This window comes from Notolepis coatsorum, assembly GCF_963971535.1.
Source record: "Notolepis coatsorum genome assembly, chromosome: 1".
Classification (NCBI taxonomy): domain Eukaryota; kingdom Metazoa; phylum Chordata; class Actinopteri; order Aulopiformes; family Paralepididae; genus Notolepis; species Notolepis coatsorum.
Window position 1 is genome coordinate 216,750,221 of NC_140165.1, and position 14,787 is coordinate 216,765,007.

Genomic DNA, 14,787 nt, shown 5'->3' on the forward strand with positions numbered 1-14,787 from the left:
TATATAGAAAGACCAAAAAAAAATATGCATAGTCGTCCAAAATGGGAAACTGAACAAAATAGATTGCGTGGCTCTGCACTCATAAAGCAGCATTCCTATTCACTTACTTTGAAGAATGTATTTCCTTTCAGTGGAGAGAAAACGTTTGAGCAACCGACCATAATGTCACAACCGTCGGCTTCTCTGCTCTCCCATCAATGGAAAGAGTCCTTTTTATTAAAAACTATAAAAAAGGGCTTTTTCAGTGCAGACCACGTTGTCCTCTTTGACAATAATGACGATCTCCTCCTCGGCTCTTCCTAGAAGAGGCTCCTTACTTCTCTCCTACAGTAGCTGCATGTGTTTCAACTGTATTCTAACACCATATTCTCTTGAGCTGGAGAACTTTCCCAGGAGGTAAAACAAACCTAGGACCATATTGTTTTCAACCGGGAGCCGGTCTTGGTTTGTATGGTACAACACATTATTAAGGCATTATTAATATTATATTAAAAAAAATGTGATAATGATATATATCACAATGGCTTGGGTAATGGAAAATAATGTTGATGAACTGGTCATCGTGGAAACTGACTATCATCATGACGGACTGCATGGTAATTGGAAATGTGACTGAAACAAAAATTTTCAATTATTTTCAAAAATGTCAGAATAATCTTGAGAAATCATGAGACTTATTTGTTTTTTTTATTCATTTAGACAAAGTTGTGCGTGTCACGATTCACGCTAGCAAAGAAAATGGACAATTTGATAACACTGACAGATGAATGATGGATGTGGATACATTGGCTTGTTAAGTCGTCACGTAACAGTTTCCGGGGGCCAGGCATCCTGCGTTGCCTCAAGCTCTTGTCTTTTCAACATGCCTCAGTGTCCCTTGTTGTTTTAATAGATCTGAGTCATAATAAACTGTTTGGGACATGTGCTCCTACTAGTATCTCCTGCTGTCGGAAGCAGAGCGTTTGGCCCCGGACATGAATATACGTCAGACATAACAACCGAATTACCATCATGGCTTCCTACACGACAGTGGGTGACAAGTTGCAAACTTAAGTACTGCACTGGTTTCATTCTATGCCAGTAGAGGCCTTTCACAGAATGTTTTCAACGCCCATGTTGGAAGAAACAACAGTTATGTGTTTATGTGAGAAATATATCAACAATAATGTAATAATTTGGTGTCTTATTAACTGGAGCTTGTAAACGAGTTGCAGTGGAACTCGTTTTTCCAATGTTTTTCATACTCTACCGCTGCACAGAAATTCAGCATTTTCTTTTGAAAGGGGTAACCAATGTTTATATGCAGCCATGTTGGAAGAAAAGGAACTGCAGAAACATTCTGTGCAAGGCTCCCGTGGTGGTTATGTCCTCTCCTGCTTGCTCCTCCTATGGGAGCACTTTCTGTGTGAGCTTCCATTTCTCAGGCTCTCCCCCATCCTGGCCCCTTAAGCTGACCAGTAGACTGTACTACCACAGTTCATTCTCACACTCGATTAACTCATCGTGCCCCTGACTAAACCTAACCGATCCTGCTGCCCTCTGTGGTCCTAAACTGTTGCTGGTGCTGTTACCCTGTGTGCTGTGGTAGCTATAGCCTACTCCTTAGGTACATAGGTAATATTATGAGGATATGGTTTGTGTATGTCTGTGCGTTCATTCCTTTCCCATCTTTGCTTTCATGAGCTTCTGATGATGTACATGTAAAGAAATAAATCTGATGGGTTACAGTTAGTAAGGAATTAAAGCTTTTATACCTGTGTTCGCGTAACCTTTGTGTAGTCGTCGTGATCTTTGGGATTCACAAGGTTTGTAGGGAGTCCTGTGATGTTTGAGTCTACGGTATAGGAAGGCCTGTAAACCCACTCTCTTCTCACTGTGTTGCAGCCCCTTTTGGTACAGGCTCCATGAGCATGCCGTCTGGCTTTGGGAACACGGCTGCCTTCAACCTTCCAACCAGCTTCAGCGGGACCTTCCAACAACCCTTCCCTGGCCATGGCCCCTTCCCCCAGCCTCCAGCATACCCCCAGCAGCCCAACGGTGTGTGTTCTGTGTGTGACGGCGTAGCAGGGCATTCAGTGTCAAGTCGACTATCAAATCGACGATTCTTTAAAGGAACACGCCAACATTTTGGGACATTTTAGCTTATCGTCTTCTCCAGAGAGAGACAAGAAGATAGATACCAGTTTCCTCTCTGTGCGTTCAGTAGAAAGATATCTGGCTGCATGTTAGCCTAGCTTAGCACAATGAATGGAAGTGGACATGGCCGGTTAGCCTTTGGGAGAGGTGTTAGTTGGACAATGCCTAGGCTAACCGGTCATCTCCGCTTCCATTCATTGTGCTATGCTAGGCTAACATGCAGCCAGATAGCTTTCTACTGAACGCACAGAGAGGAAACTGGTATCTATCTCCTTGTCTCTCTCTGGAGAAGACAGTAAGCTAATCTCCCAAAACATTGGCGTGTTCCTTTAACATTTAACTTTGTGTTACTGTTAACATTAACAATCTCTTTCGAGCAGCAGCATCTGCTAGGATCACAGCACCATACCAAAAACACTGCATCTCAAAATTGGCAAAGAACAATACCAAGCATTTGTGAATTGATTTGAGTAGGCTAATATCTCATGTAACTATCGTGAACTTATCAAGCAAGCTAACTTATCTCTATTTCGGAAGTGACTACAACCACCGTAAAGCCATTGGCTGCGTGTTTGAAAGGTCAGCAGCTCACTCCATAAAGAAACGTGCAAAACCTGTCTTTGTGAATGACGCATAAATGTAGTAGGTAACTCACCCTGGCCGGCCACTACCACACATAACCTGAGACGCTCTCAGAAAAACGGATGTGCGTGTGCGCGTGTGTGTGTGTGATGTGCAATTTTCATAAACGGTGATCAACATCAAGTTTGGTTGCTTAGAGTGGTGTTTAAGTAGAAATAACAGAATACTCACATTACACTTGCTTATTCAGGTACACACACAGACACACACAGACACAAAAAAAACTTTTGCAACTTTTGTTGTTCAGGCGGAGGGTATTCTGCCTTTGGCCAGGCCAAGCCCGTTGTGCCGCCCTTTGGGCAGATGGTGGGACCTGGTATGTCTAGCAACCCCTTTCTGGTGAGTAGGAAGAACCAGCTTCTCTTTCCCAACACAGGACGGTTTTGATTTTAACCCCCTCAGACTAAAGCAGACTCTAGATCAGTCCTCTCGTTTTGAGAGGCCTTGTGAATGCCGACCCAGCCCTTTTGGACGTACTGTTTCTAAAGGAGATTCTTTTTCATTATTCCTTTTTTGTTGTTGTTTAGATTTACAATATTGCAAAAGCTTCCATGGTCTATATACAGTATTGGTGCTAAGATGCTTTTTTGGAGGGGAAACCCAATCCTAATTAGGTCAAAGTGGGATTTTACTCATCTATGAGTTTTTCTTGTCCTTTTGTGTATGTGTACGTATGTATGTATGTGTGTGTGTGTGTCTGTTTGTATGTCTCAGGGTGGAGGTCCATCTGCACAGTTCCCATCAGGGGGCTCCTCAACGAATCCCTTCTTATAGCACTCCATCCAATCAGCACCACTACGGGGGTCGACAAACCGGCACGCTCGCACCTCTTGCACTGTTTTGTTTCACCAGTAGCTTTAAAAACACAATGTTTGTAAGAACTTGTATTTTCTATTGCATTTTGAAAAAAACGACGGCAACAAACAGCGCGAAGCGGGGGAAGAGACGGGTCACGCGGACATTGTCCGCGGCAATGAAGCAGAAGAAGTGCAGAGGGAGAGGATGACCTCCCCTCGTCCTCTTTTAACCTGTGAACTGGTCGGGCCTCTACTGAGCCACAATGTGTATTCAAACTGGCTGATTTTAAGTTATTGCAAATGTCCCATTCATTATGCTGCAATTCTGTACATAATTTTCTTAGAGGAAATGAGCTCTTTGTGCATAATTATCAGTATTTGTATCTTAAACCACACAAGGTTTTGTAAGGCAGAACTGTTACTTGGAAGAGAGCGAGAGAAAGAAAAGCTGAGGGCTACTGCTGATTTACTGTACTTGTGATGAACCCCAAAGCGGCTTTGTCTGTGCAGTATGGTTTTTAGGAGACGTTTTTAACCTGAGGGTCAGGAGAGAAAAGGAAAAGATGTTATTGTTCCGTTTGTGTGAAAGACCTGAAAAGGAGGATGAATGTGACGGTGGGAATTTTCTCTTTCTCTGCTGACCTGGGTCCGGTTTCCCCAAAAAAGAAAAGTATCCAGAGGTTCCAGAGTCGCTCTGTTTCATTATAATCAAATGCATCCAGATGGTCTCAGGGGTCGAGGTGCTTTGGGGAAACATGCACCACATGGCTCACTAGAATGATGATGGACTGAAGACCACTTGCATCGGGTATTACAGAATTTTAAGTTAATGTGTAAATATATATATTAAAAATGAATTTTAACTAAAAAAGAAAAAAGAGGAAATTACCAAACCATTCATTTGTATTGTTGTACATCTCCACTCTTGTGAATTTTTTTTATTTGCATATATATATATTATATATATAAATTATATTTATTGTGTTGCAGTCTAAATAATTGTATAACTTTCTTGCACTGGAATTGCGGCCTCCTCAGAAGCACAAATTACTGAGACATGAAACTGGAGATGGTTTCCAGCCTTCAGAGTCTGTGTCCGAGGCAGGTGTCTGGAGATGGTTTCCAGCCTTCAGAGTCTGTGTCCAAGGCAGGTGTCTGGAGATGGTTTCCAGCCTTCAGAGTCTGTGTCCGAGGCAGGTGTCTGGAGATGGTTTCCAGCCTTCAGAGTCTGTGTCCGAGGCAGGTGTCTGGGTCTGGCGAACACGACGGCTTTTCCTCCGATGGACTTGACTGTTTTTCACGCATTCTCCAAATGGTGAACACTCCCCTCAGAGAAAACAGAACAGCTATGATGGAGAAGTAGCTGGCATACATGGTGAACTACAAAACGAGTGGTTAGATTAGTGTCACGGTGAAATGTAGAACAATTTATACAGGGAACAAGTGGGGTGTGTATCAAAATAAGGTGCAATTGAATTAAACGTTTAATTTACTAGAAGTTGGATCACATTTCCATTCAAGTTATATTACCACATGCTACATTTGATGAATGCGATACAATTCTGTACTAAATAATATCCAACTATCTTTACATTAAAGAGGTCACTCAAGACAAAATCTTAAAACATGGGGAGTCTCTCACCCAGCGTATATTATGTAATTTAGAAAGCTTGTGCTCCATCATGTACGTTATAGATTCCCTGAACAGGAAACTCACCTGAGGGATGATGGGCAGACCGAGACCTCTGCTGTCCACCACAATGGATGTGATGACCGTCTGAAGGGCCAAAGCGACAAAGTTATTTGCTCCAAAGATCAGCGCGTATCTTTCCATGGACAGGTCAGCTGCGATTTGGAACCTAAGATGAGAAATTATAATGCATACTAGTGTATATATATGTTCTACGACGTGACAAGACCCTATGAGAGTTTGTCCAAGCCAAGGCAATGAACAGATCAGGGTCAAAAAAGATTTACTAAAATGTTCCAGTGTAAATCCTAACCGGTGTAACTGAAAGACAACTTTACATGGCAATGGTGATTAGCAGCATGTATAGACACTTGAAAACGACATAGCCAGCGTAGCAGACCCAGATGTTGCCCACGAAGGTCATGAGGAAGAGCGACATGGCCCCCAGTCCTGAGAAGCCGCCCAGGGCCAGCTCCCCCCACTGAGCCCAGTCCACCTGGGTGAAGCCTATACTGTAGGCTGTTGCTGCACCTGCAATGAACACACACAGCCTGAGAGCATGTTGTGTAGAGGGTCTCTGAGGAGGTGGGGCAGCTTATCCACTGACCCCACCTTCCTATACCATGGCCATATTCTAAATGGCCACAGTATGAGAGAGAGAGGGGCTCGTATGGCCTATTTTGGCTTTGTCTACCATTGACTGCACTAAAGTCGGATCAACTTTTTCCATTGTTCTTAGTAGAATATTCGGTAATGCGTTAATCAAAGTAGCTGACGTCCCATCTTTTTCTTTTTTTCATAGGTATATTTTAAAGATGCTGTAATTGGTATATAAGTGTAGCTCTACATTCCAATAGCCATCACTGATATAGAGTGGCTGGTCTTTAACATGGGTCTCCCAGGCCCTCAGCTCTGCCGTACACACAAAATAAATGTTCTGGTATCCCATTCCCACTTTATTCAATCAGAGAGAACCCTAGATATTTTTTGATATCTCTCAAGTAGTGTGTCGGTCTATCTTTTCCACAGTGAAGTCGTATGGAACCTGCCAGGGTTGGGGCTAAATCAAAATGTATAACGGGATTGAAAGCATTGTTTATTGTATGAAACTAGCCCCACTGAACACTTTCGATTTTGTAGAAATGTAAGGACAAAGATGACAGGTAAGCCCTATGGGCCTGTCTTGTTCTGAAGGGGAAGCCAGGCTACTGTGTCTCACCAAACAGATTGGATACAGCCTCCACCCCTCCGTTGTAGCTGGTGAAGTTTTGGGATGGCTGGACATGCTCCCACAGCACCTGCAGAGGTGTTTTTTCTTTTTCAGATTTTGTTTTCAGGAATTCATTTTAGGTTCTCGGGAAACCTTTTATTAGAGCATCACTGACCTGTACATAGTTGACGGTCTGGTTGTAGCCGCAGGTGGCCAGCGCCCACCACACCGACCAGTAGAGCAGCTGTCTGGAGGAATAGCAGTGCAGAAAGTCTCTCCACAGCCGGAGGAACATCTGAGTACAGCCTTCTGCATCAACAGATGCCTCAGTCTGAGGGCCTTCACCTCCTGCTCCATCTCCTCCTCTCTCTCCCATCCCTCCTTCTCCTACTGCTTCCTCTCCTCCCTCCACTGAGCTTCCTGTTTCCTCTCCGTGTCTTGTCGCAAGATCGGAGGGAGAGTTTGCATCCGGGACCACCTCGGATAAGCTTGTTTCTCCTGCTGCATCTACTCCTCCATCAGTGTGCTTCTCTGAGCCCTTTTTCTTATGGAAGAACATGCTGCGCTGTGGCATGGGCAGCAGGCAGGAAGTGACCAGGGCTACGGCGGTGAGGACCAGAGTGAAAACCAGGATGTTGTGATAGGACATGAGGTTGAAGCTGACCAGAAGCTGACCCAAGACTGAGCCCACTGTGTAGCCTAGGAGTTGGACACTGCGGCAGTAAGACGTAGCCTTGCGGTACTTTGTCAGATCCACCACACTGAAATTAATGAGTAAATACAGGTTTGATTGATTGATTGAAAACTATTAACAGATTGCAGAATGGGTACAATACAGTACGGCTCAATACAAACAACTGCTACGAGGATGCAGACCAGAAACAGACTTGTCTTGTTTACATCAGGGTCCTCCATTTTCAATTCATCAGGACATTTATGACAAGACATACAAATATACGGTACTGTGTAAGAAAAGAAGATCATAAAAAAACGAATGGGGGGGGGGGCAATTTTGACATTTTCCGGGGCCAGTTTCTAATTGCAGCCACCCGTAGGTGCTCTTTGAGAGTGGTTTTGAAGGAGGATAGGGATTCACATTCCTTTACAGCTTTGGGTAGGGCATTCCACATTATTGTGGCATAATTGCGAAACGTGTTTAGTCCCTTGTTTGAGCCGAATCTGGGTTGAAAGTGATTTGTGGAACTCCCTCTGGTGTTGTGGTCGTGGACTTCACTGACCTTTGGGAAGTATTTCGACATGTAGCCTACATGGGTATCTTAGTGGTGTTGTGTATCTTGTAGACCAGGCCCATTGCAAGTTGCTGTACTCTGTCGTCTACTCTAAGCCATCCTAGATTGTCAAAATGGGCAGGGGTAAGGTGGGTTTTAGGAGTAAGGCCAAGCAGTAGTCTGACCAATTTGTTTTGTGATGTTTGTAGCCTTGTTTTTAGGGCCTGTAGGAGCTATTTGATTGTTTTTGTGTTAAGTTTGTAGTTTGTTAAGTTCATCACTGGGTGGCAGCGCGGAGCGCATGGGTTTTGAATAAAGGCCCAGGTGTAGGCTATGGCAATCAAGGTATGGGTGACTGAGAGGTATCACGGTTTTTACCGCACACACGTACCCTCGCTCGTTTTCACTATTATTAACAGCATTATGCAGAAATTATTGTTTGGCTCATCAACCATGTATTATGTTAAATACTTCAATTAAATGGGAACGTCACCCAACGGCAGGTGAAACCGACTCGACATTATGTTTTTTCTAATTGTGCGTCAAAGACGAGGATTCCCCGCACCCAACCAAACGTCTACCAGGACATCAGGATAGTCGCTACAGGGCCTTTGAGGTGATTTGGTACCATGAGGTGCAAGCATAGTCGTAGAACCCTTGAATGAGTGCTCCTGTTAGAGTCTTCAAGGTATTCTTATTTACCAGAGAGGAGATCCTGTACAAAAAGATCCTGTACAAAAATCTTGTTAGTTGGTTGACTTGTTTGATTACATTGGTTGCCATTTTGTCACAGGAAAGATTTGCCTCTAGGATGGAACCCAGGTAGGTAATTTCATCTTTCCTTGTGACAATAATGTCACCCACTGTAACTGAGAAGCCGTTGGCCTTGCTGAGTTTGCTATTTGATCCAAAGAAAATTTATTCCGTTTTACCAAGGTGTAATGATAGTTTATCAGCGAGCCAGGTGCAGATTCTGCCGAGTTCAGAGCTGAGGGCTTTTTCAATCTGCAACTTGTCCCTGTCAGACACCAGCAGGGCCGAGTCGTCCACGAACAGGAACAAGTGCAGTCACAAGCTGATGACATGTCATTTATTTTGTAGGGCTGCCCCCGATTAGTCGAATAGTCGACTAATCGATCAAAAGGAGCTGTAGTCGACTGCCAACCTCTTAGTCGAATGGGGAAAAAAATATATATATATATGTGTAGCAGGGTGGATTATCCCTGCTTTGTGGGAACGGTTGCTGGCAGTCACAAGGTAGCTGGACGCAGTAGAGCTCCGTCTGACTGCACCCTCGTCTTTGGGCCTGGAGCGTCAAACTGGGGCCCGGTAGTGGGAGTGAATGGGGCCCGGGATTTACCAACCTGGTTTGGTACTCTGGTCTTCCTCGCCTCTCCGGGGCGGTCAGCACTACTCCCCAACTCGCTCTCACTTCCCTCAATACCTCCGTCAACCCTCCCACACCTAGTGACTGATATGCCTAAATAGATTCGTTCCTCCCGCAAGCAGTACCCTCCCTCGATGACCACTAGAGACCTTAATGACTGGAAGGAGAAAGGGTTAAATAATAATAATATTACCCGCATCAAAAAGGGTTAGGGTTAGACTCAATAAGGGACACGCACACACACAATTCCCGTCTTAGTTCGTTTAGTGTTACTTATACTGGGCAGTGACAAGTATTACTGGCAGTGAGTCAAATGGCATATACTATCATTATTCCTAATTACTAATAATTATAATAATAACACATATAACACTTATACAATAATACCTTCCTCTAAGGCTTTACATATTACGGCAGCATTAATGTACCCCAGGAAGAAACAGCTTTAACGAGACGGGAAATTAAGAGGCATGACCATACACGTTATTACACTCAAAAGAAATGAAAAGGTGGGCCCACTGTACCTAACAAAAGTCCTAAACTAATGTCGGCATGTAATGTCTATGGGGTACCCCTATGAACTGTGGTTAGCAACCATTAGCTTCGCCCGTAGGCCGTGACACACTGTGTACTGTGCAATAGGATCCTGAGCACCGAAGCCCTAATGTACTCAACCAAGATGGCGGCCTCGCCCCACCACCGCTGTCCGGGTGGTAAGATGGCGTCGAACGCTCTCATCACGGGCGCTAGCAAGCAGGGTGGGACAGAGGGAGCAGTAGCGGGCTGAGAGCGCGTGCTGGGTGATGGCGACCTCTGCTGGACGGGACGACTCCTGTGCTGGGCTGAAGACAGCCGGTGCAGAGCAGATGCAGAACGCCGGCGAAGACGGCTGCTGATGGCCGGTGCTGGGTCGACGCGCGACAATACTCTGGCCCTACCTTAACTGAAGCTACTCTGTGGGTCCCAGACAGCCCTCCTGCTAGCCGCAACATACAATGACGCAGGGTGCCTCTAAACACCGGTCCTCTTCAAGCCACGCTGGCTGGGCACCTCACTGGAGGGAATATCTTTAACATAAGCCAACACTTGGCTATACCGCTTGTCTTCTAGGATAACTCGTAGTATCACTAGGGTTGTTCCGTGGGGACATGCAACACGCTACTACGCTTATATTTCTAGTATAACCCGTAACATACTCGAGTTCAATACGTTCACCCGTGTGGTCCACAACGGGGCTCTGTCAAGACACGACCGACCAGATCCAAGTCCAATGTCGAAGAGGCTGGCTCGCCTCACTTCCGTTCCCGTTGACTTGCTTCTCCTGCTGTGTCTCTCGTGCGCTCCGCCTGCCACCGCCGCCCCCTGCTGGTACCGCCAACTAGCCCCACAGGAAGCACTGGGTGGAAAGAATATGATTCAGTTCACTGTTTATAATCCATATTCCAGCCGGTGAGAGAAGGAGAAGCCTGCATCATTGTTCGAGGGAATATCAATGGAAACTAGTTAATATGTCTTTGTGCACAAAGGGGAGATAAAAGTCAGCACTTCTGAATAATAGCCACATATTCAGGGTGCTACATATGTTTTTATTTATTTTTTAAGCAAAGAGGCCTAGAAGCGTGGCTAACGCTAATGGCGTGCATACCAGCAAGGCTAACTGCCTAAGAAAATGGGCACAGAGGCACTGAAAGAGGATTTCACCAATCTAATATACTAACCTACACTGTAGCACATATCAAATATCAAGATGTATCCATCAGGTGGCTAAGTGGCGCAGTGGGCGCTCGCCACTAATGCAGGAGTTGCTGGGTTCGAGCCCAGCTCTCGGCATTGCTACCAGCTTGGCTGGTCGTTCATACTAATACAATTGGCAGTATTAGGGGGTGGGAAGTTGGCGGGTGGGGATCGGACGTTGTGGACAGCGACTCCTACAGGTCGATTGGTGCGCCTGCGCAGCAGAATCAGGAAGCAACAAGGGCGGCGTGTCCCTCCCACGCAGACCCTCGCCGCTGAGAGATCGCGCTGTGCAGGTGAAAAGATGCAACAGCTGCCTCCTCGTGTACCGGAGGGGACACGTGATGCAAGGCTTGGTCCACATTGCAGCCAGCTTGTGGGAGGCATGGCCTAACAGCGTTCAAGACAGGGGAGGGTAGAATTGGACAATACGAAATTGGGATGGGAGAAAAATAGAAAATGGGAGAAAAGGTAGATAAAAAAAAAATATGTATCCATCAGTGGACCAATTGCATGCTTTTGCAGAGGACAATAAGCCTTCAGTCGACTCCTTCAGACATCAAGCCCAAATGGAATGATAAAAAATATATATATATTCTTTTTATCATTCCATGTTTCATGTTCCATTCCATTCCATGTTCATTTGCATAAATTAGGAACAGTAAATGTCCTAGTATGCTTCCTTGTGAAACACCACAGCTCACTGGGAGGGGTGGTGGACAGTGTACCTTTCACCTCCACCATCTGTTCTCTCCCCTCCAGGGAGGATTCCATCCAGCTCATTGATGAACTATCAAAACCAATTGTTTTTATCTTATCAATCAGAATGGAGTGATTGACAGTGTTGAGAGCCTTTTGGAGGTCCAGCATGTCCATGCCGCAGTATTTTCCCGCGTCCACCTTGTGTTTGATGTGGTCGTTCAAATAGAGAAGGCATGTGTCAGTGGAATGGGATTTTCTGAAACCAGATTGGAATTAGTAGATTAGCTTTTTTTCCGCAAGGTACTTTTCGACCTGTTCGTAGACAATTTTTTCGAGATGGAGGTAAGAATAGAAACAGGGCGGTAGTTGCCTGGGTCTAATTTGCTGTCTTTTTTGTGCAGGGGGGTCACTCTCACAATTTTGAAATATTTGGGGACGTGTCCCTGTTTTATGGAGAGGTTTTTATGTGGGTGATGATTGGGGTGATGGTGGCGGCTGAGTCTCTGAGGAATTTGGAGGGGATATTGTCATGGCCAGTGGCCTTGTTAGGTTGGAGGGTGCTCAGTTCTTTGAACACCTCATCAGTTGTTACCATTTCGAGTTTGAAATCGTCTTTGCGAACCCCAGTCCCCTAGGTTTTTGTAGAAGGCTAGGATGTGTTCTACACCAAAATGCGTGGGAGGGTAGTTTATTAACCAGTGTTGTGGCTATGTTTGTAAAGAAGATGTTTAAGTGATTGGCCACATCCAGCTTGTCTGTGATGAGTGTCGTCTGTCTTAACACTTTGAGTGCCAGCCACGAGAAATCTCGTTAGTTCATGCCAACCGTTGAGTGCCACGAACGAGAAGTCTCGTTATTTAATCGATTTTTTTTTTATCGATTTCCATACATTTTTCATCAATCTAGCCTCATGTTACCACTGGGACTCTGTCTGAGTTTGAACAGGGTAATTACCGCCCCCTATCGTCTTCCGGATGGTAATGCACCCTTTGGATTGGATTGAATGAAAATGCATGGAGAAAAGAAAGTCCGGAATCCACATTTTACTTGTCAGGCATGTAACCGGAGACGATCCCACTCATTGCCGAGCCGCAGAACAGTGTGGAATATGTCTTTCGACCACCCAGCGTTGGATCAATAAACGCGATCGATATTTGGAATGGCGATCAGGAATTGGAATAATCTTTTTGGAGAACATCTGATCTGAGGTAAGGAATCTATTTTACCAGTCTTGGGATAATCAGAGCTCTTTTCACAGATATATCAACGTGTCCCCTATATGTGTATTTAGCTGTGTGTGTGTGTGTGCGATCAGGAAATAAGATAATCGATTTTTCAGCCCGTTTCTCTAGCGTGCATAAGTACACATATACTATAGATAATCTAGCGTTTATTTGAAAACGATTCATAAATAGGCCGAAAAATGACAACGTGTTTTGTGTATTCCACTAAAGAGCTATTATCACAGAAATCTTTTTTTACCTGGAAGTTTAAAAAAATTAGCGTTTTTAAAAATGGTATAAAAGGGAAATGTACCTATTAAAAAAAAACAATCCGTTTCGACAATGTTGACTGCAAACAAGTCATTGATTGCTCGCCCTCCCATTGACTACAGCGCCGGCACTCAAACGCTATTTCTGGCGCCCCCTGCTGTCACTCAAGTGTTAATGTTAATCTGGTTTTAAGTTTCTTACTGCAGCCTAGTTGGTTGTTGAGTAATTTCCAAAGCTCACAGGGGTTGTTTTTGTTTTCCTCAGTTTTATCATTGACAAAAATAAATTGCAGATTTGATCATGGTATTTACATTTCTTAGCCTGTTTCTTGTTGTCTAAGTTTAACCACATGTGCTTGGACATCACTGTTGAAGCTTTTGGCAAGCTTTGACTGACTTTTATGAAGTTCAGAGCATTTTCTGTCTGGTTTTCATAGCGGTCACCGCTCAGTATGTCCAGATGCATCCATGGCACGATTTTTAACCCTGGTGGTTCTCAGGGGGGCCATGTTGTTTAGTATTGATGAGAATTTGTTTTTGAAGCCAAGCCATGTTTCTTCAACTAGTGTAACCCTGAGCTCATCCGACCAGTCCAGGCTCTCCAGTTCTTGGTTAACACTTTGGTTGGCAACAACGAGATTTCTCATACTAACTCGCCATCTCGTTATTTTATCGTTATTTATTTTATTAGCGATATCCATTCATTTTTCATCCATCCAGCCTGACATTATCATTGGGAATGGCTCTGAGCTCGAAGAAAAGGGCAAATACCGCCCCCTATCGTCTCCCGGATGGTATTGCACATCATTGGATTGGAGTCGATGGGACTTGCATCAGAAAAAAGAACTCCGGTCCACATTTTACATGCAACCTGATACTAGTGCATTCATTGAGGGGACTGGAAGCAGCATCGATTATCTGTTCCGGAGTATAACGTTGGATCAATAAATGCGATCGATATTTGGAATGGCGATCAGGAATTGGATTCATCTTTTTGCAGAACATCTGATCTGAGGTAAGGACTCTATTGCCCCTTTTCCACTGCATGGTACCTACTCGACTCTACTCTACTCGGCACCAGGTACTTTTTGGGTACTTTTTTAGTCCCTGCTCTGTCGAGGTTCCAAGCGGGTAGAAGTGGTACCAGAAAAGTCACGTGAAACACTGCAGACCACTGATTGGTCAGAAGAGAGACGCGTCACTCGTTGCAAAAACAGAAAGCCGCCATCTTTATTTAGCCTCGCATAGGATTTCATTATGTTTGCAGCAGGAACAAGTGCAATAAACAAAAAAGGATACAGTCACTGTGTATTCTGCCTCATTTATTGATGAAACAAAACCAACATCAACACAATTTGCCACCGAGCGGAGAGTTTAGTCTCACAAAAAGGTCGCTGATTTGTTAAGCTTGTTGTGCTTGTTGTGCTTAGGTGCTAGCGTTGTAGCATGGCTATCGTACATAGCGTGATCAATATAACTCTCTATTGATTGTTTGTACTAGTAACGTTAATGTTAGTAGAATAGACACAACGTGAGGTAATCACCATCCATTTTAAACCGGTTATTACCTAATGCTAACGTTAGCAGATAGACGTGAGAGGTAACGAAATCTTGTTGTTAACGTTAGCAGATACACGAGAGCCTAGGTAACATTAAAGATTGTAGAATAGACACAATGAGAGGTAGCGTTAGCAGAATAGACACAACGAGAGTCTGGTTAATGTTGTTATTGATTGATTGATTGATTGAAAACGATAGGTTATGTATA

General features: G+C 44.4%; 2 protein-coding genes across 6 annotated transcripts in view; one reads left to right on the plus strand and one right to left on the minus strand.

The window, feature by feature from the left end:
* Nucleotides 1-4,598, plus strand: part of LOC311233266 (arf-GAP domain and FG repeat-containing protein 1-like) — a 103,913-nt gene extending 99,315 nt beyond the window's left edge. For all 5 annotated transcript variants that reach the window (XM_084320201.1, XM_084320202.1, XM_084320203.1 and 2 more), the window contains 3 exons: nt 1,885-2,037; nt 3,026-3,117; nt 3,493-4,598. In XM_084320201.1, the coding sequence (XP_084176327.1) occupies nt 1,885-2,037; nt 3,026-3,117; nt 3,493-3,552 (305 nt within the window). In that variant the 3' untranslated portion in view covers nt 3,553-4,598. The remainder of the gene's footprint in view (nt 1-1,884; nt 2,038-3,025; nt 3,118-3,492) is intronic.
* A 171-nt stretch (nt 4,599-4,769) lies between these two features.
* The window catches only part of slc19a3a (solute carrier family 19 member 3a), a gene marked incomplete at its 5' end in the record, with an annotated part of 29,737 nt that continues 19,719 nt past the window's right edge, over nt 4,770-14,787 (minus strand). Inside the window, 6 exons of the mRNA XM_084324030.1 lie at nt 4,770-4,955; nt 5,293-5,434; nt 5,604-5,796; nt 6,485-6,563; nt 6,651-6,806; nt 6,963-7,236. Of these exons, the coding sequence (XP_084180156.1) occupies nt 4,797-4,955; nt 5,293-5,434; nt 5,604-5,796; nt 6,485-6,563; nt 6,651-6,806; nt 6,963-7,236 (1,003 nt within the window). The 3' untranslated portion in view covers nt 4,770-4,796. The remainder of the gene's footprint in view (nt 4,956-5,292; nt 5,435-5,603; nt 5,797-6,484; nt 6,564-6,650; nt 6,807-6,962; nt 7,237-14,787) is intronic.